Source organism: Chrysochloris asiatica, unplaced genomic scaffold, assembly GCF_000296735.1.
Source record: "Chrysochloris asiatica unplaced genomic scaffold, ChrAsi1.0 scaffold00348, whole genome shotgun sequence".
Classification (NCBI taxonomy): domain Eukaryota; kingdom Metazoa; phylum Chordata; class Mammalia; order Afrosoricida; family Chrysochloridae; genus Chrysochloris; species Chrysochloris asiatica.
Window position 1 is genome coordinate 652,621 of NW_006408866.1, and position 4,024 is coordinate 656,644.

Sequence of the window (4,024 nt, forward strand, 5' to 3'; positions counted from 1 at the left end):
CACCATAACTCAAAAGCATCAATTTTTCTATGGTCTTCCTTATTCACTGTCCAGCTTTCACATGCATATGAAGTTACTGAAAGTACCATGGCTTGGGTCAGGTGCACCTTAGTCCTCAGGCTGACATGTTTCCTCTTCAACACTTTAAAATGGTCTTGTGCAGCAGATTTGCCTTATGCAATACACTGTTTGATTTCTTGACTGCTGCTTCCATGAGTGTTGATAGTTGATCCAAGAAGAATGAAGTCCTTGACAACTTTAATCTTTTAACAAGTGATACAGACGATAAAAGTGTACACAATCCCAGTGAGATGGCCTGACACAAGGGCAGCAACAATGGGCTCAAACGTAACAGTGAGGATGGCATAGGGGTGGACAGTGTATCATTCCATGTGCATAGAGTCACTGAGTCAGAAGTAACTGGGCTGTACCTAACAATAATTGTTTCCATCAGGGTGTTTAGTGCAGTACATCAAACCCAGCCTGACAGTGGTCAGGAACGTTCCTGAATAACAAAGTTCTCAAAACTGGCAGAATAGTGACGCTAAGCCCTGAGACAAAAACCCAGTGAGGGGCATAGGTGCAGAACTACGCAGCTTTGGACAGTCATGCAAGTGACACTATCAGGTGGGTCGGAGGGGTTTGCTGGGGACTGGCCTAAAGTTATAAATTTAGTAATCACTAAATGGTAATTAAGCCACTAACAGAAGGTGCTACAGACATTACAACTGTGTGGGCAGGGGGAAAGGGGTTTGCAAAGGAAACTGAGTTTGCATCTTGGAGGCCAAGGGGTCTGGGAGGACAAAGAGGCCACAGGGAGTCTGTTGGTCCATTTGATCCTTGCAGAACAGTGGAGCAGACCCTCCTCAACCTCATTACCCTAAATGCATTAACCTTTTTGTGGGGCGGTGGGAAATTGGAAACGTGCATTATGCAAGCGTAAACTCTCCAAAAGCTCCTTAAGTTCTCATGTAACCTCGGGACGGTGATTGTGAATACCTCATCTCACACACTTGGCCTATTGCTGGGGCTTTTTCATTGATTTGCCCGAAGTCCCCAAGCTGGCGAGTGGCAAAACTGGGATTCGAACCCAGGCCGACGCTCTGCACCAAGGCTTCTACAGCTCACTCCCGCCGCAGGTTGGCGAGCTGGAAGCAGGGGAGCCCGGCAGCGATGAGTCCCTGCAGGCTCCGCCGAGCCCGAGCGTCTGCAAAAACACACAGGTTGCAATTCGGTCGGGGCCGGGCGCCAGACTGGGAGGGCTTCCGGGAGGCGGCGGGCTCAGGAAGTGGGGGACTTTGGGGGCGCAAGTCACCCGCTTTTCTTCTGGCCTTGGCCGCGTAAACCCCCAGGCCCCGCACCGCTCCGCCCTGAGTCGCGCCCCTCACACTCACCGGTCGGGTAGACCTCCCCGTCTCCACGTGAGAGCCCGCACGGCCGCGACCCGGAAGCCAATCTCGAGTCGCTGATCCAGCCCCGTGATTTCCGGCTTCTTCCGGGTCGTGCCCGCGTGGCGTTCCCAGTTGCTGTGGAAACGGCAGCCTTGGCGGAGCTGCCACTAGACTCTAGCAGCATGCGTCCACGCGAGGAATCAGGCGACTCTATCGAGTCGTCCGCCACCACCAGGACTCCGGTGCCTACCGTGTCTCCCGTGTCTCCTGAACTACCCATTTCTCCGGGGCATGTCGCGGAGTCGCTGGGCAAGAACCTGTGGGAGCAGATCTGCGAGGGTAGGCGGGCCGGCCGGCAGCGTCTCCGCAGCGCTACTGTGAGCCAGGCGGCTGACGCGTGCGGCGGGCCTGGGGAGGGGAGGGATCCCTATTTACCATCGGGGAAACTGAGGCTCTGAGAGGCTCACCCGAGGGGAAGGCGGGGAAAGAGGAATGAAGAGCCAGTGATTCTCAAGCCTCGTTTACAAATCCCACCCCAGTGCCATCTGGTCGATTCCGATTCAGCGACCCTGTTGAACAGAGTAGAACTCCTGAGGGTTTCCAAGTCTTTACCGAAGCAGACAGCCTCATCTTGCTCCTGAGGAGCGGCTGTCAGGTTCGAACTGCGACCTTGACCAACACACAACCACTGTGCCACCAGGGCCCCTTTAAGCCCCATTTAGTGAGCAGAAAAGGATCACTGGACGGACCTAATTGTTGTCAAGTGCTGTTGAATTGGTTCCGACCCATAGCTACCCTTTATAGAGTTTCGGAGGAGCGGCTGGCGAGTTCAAACCATTAACCATACGGTTCTAACCGACCTTGCTTGGGAGTTTGTTGAATCGGTAGGTTCACAGGCCCCGCCCACAGAGCGGGGTAGGGGCGGGGTTGGGGGTTGGGGGGAGGACCCCAGGGGTCTGCATTTTTATCCGGATACCCAGGTTGTGGCCTCATGTTGAGCAAACAAGTGTAGACAAACTTGGTTTTCATTCAAGTCAGGATCTGACCTGCCTTAACATCCCCAAATGTAGTTCAGCTCTTTTAAGCCAACTGGGATTTACTGGAAAACTCTATAAGTTGTTAGCTGTTTGTAAGCAATTTTAGATTTATTTGCTTGCCTTGGCTAGGCTGTGCTGCTTCAAGATCAAGGTCTCAGATTTTTCCTTCTTGCAGCCCCTGTTTGGACCTCAGCTGGCCACTTGGGGTTACTGAGCTGGCAAGGAACTGCATTTTTTAAAAAATAAATTTAATTAGATGTATATAGCTAGGGGCTACTGTATGTTACAGTGCAGGACTTTAAATGTTTTACTGAAATAAATGCACCGGAATATGAAGGCCCTTTAGAAGGAGACAGAGGGGGAAGAAAATAGTGGAATATGACATCAAATGCAGTTGGCATCAAGTCAATTCCGACCCTTATGACCCTGTATAGGGTTTCCAAGGAGCATCTGGTGAACTTGAACCACCAACCTTACGGCTCAAATGGACCTTGTATTAACCCACAGGGCCACACCAGGACTCCAAATGCAGTCTGCTTCTCTTGAATTCCTTTTCCAGCATTACATTTCATTATATCCAGAAAAATTGGTCTCATTTTCGGATGTTTTCTTTGTAACTTCCATCCTTTGGGGGCCTTAGTGCTGATTACTCTTCCACAAAGAATCCACTCAAATCGTCTGCCCACCTTTTCTCCAGAACTTTCACTTTTCCAAGCCAAACAGCTCTTGGTGACATAATGGCCTATTGTTGAGCAAGCTGCTTAACCATGTCTATTGAAGGAGGACCAGCCACTCCTTTGGAGTCCTGGTGTAGCACTGTAGGTTAATGCACTGGATTGCAAAGTTGGTTTGAACCACAAGGTCAGCGGTTCAAGCTCACCAGCTTCTCCTTGGAAATCCTATACAAGGTTGTTGTGGGTCAGAACCAACTCGATGCCACTTAATAACAACAACAGGCCGCTCCTTGGAATCCCTATGAAGGGTGGCTATTGAGTCAGAACTGACTTGATGGCACTTAACAACAACAGTCATACAGGAGTCCTGGTGTGGCGCTAAAGGATAAGTACTGGACTGCTAACCACAAGGTTAGTGGTTCAAACCCATCAACCACTTCTTGGAAACCCTATACTGGGTCACTATGAGTCAGCACTTAGCAACAACAATTATTATACAAGGCTCCATACAATAAGCACTGGACTGTGAACCCCAAGGTCAGTTCAAGCCCACCAGCTGCCCCGTGGGAGAAAGATGAGGCTTTGTGATCCCACAAAAGATTGAATGTCTGAGAAAGCCTATTCAGGGTCGCTATGAGTTGGAACCAAGTCAGCGGCACTCAACAACAACAACAACAACAACAACTCATTTTACAACTGAGCCCTAGTGGCACACTGCTTAAATTCTCAGTTGCTATCAACCAAGAGCTTGGTGATTCAAACCTACCAGCCATTCTGCAGAAGAAACATGTGGCAGCCAGGTTCTATAAAGACCACAGCCTTGGAAGCCCTATGGGATAGCACCGTTCCAGCCTGTACGGCTGCTTCTGAGTCAGACTCGACTGAAAGCACATGACAACGACAACAAATGTCATTTATACCC

General features: G+C 50.3%; 1 protein-coding gene across 1 annotated transcript in view; it reads left to right on the top strand.

Moving 5' to 3' along the window:
* Window positions 1–1,579: 1,579 nt before the first annotated feature.
* IQCK (IQ motif containing K) overlaps window positions 1,580–4,024 on the top strand; it is a gene marked incomplete at its 5' end in the record, with an annotated part of 114,739 nt that continues 112,294 nt past the window's right edge. Inside the window, one exon of the mRNA XM_006875972.1 lies at window positions 1,580–1,730. Coding sequence (XP_006876034.1) covers window positions 1,580–1,730 — 151 coding nt within the window. The remainder of the gene's footprint in view (window positions 1,731–4,024) is intronic.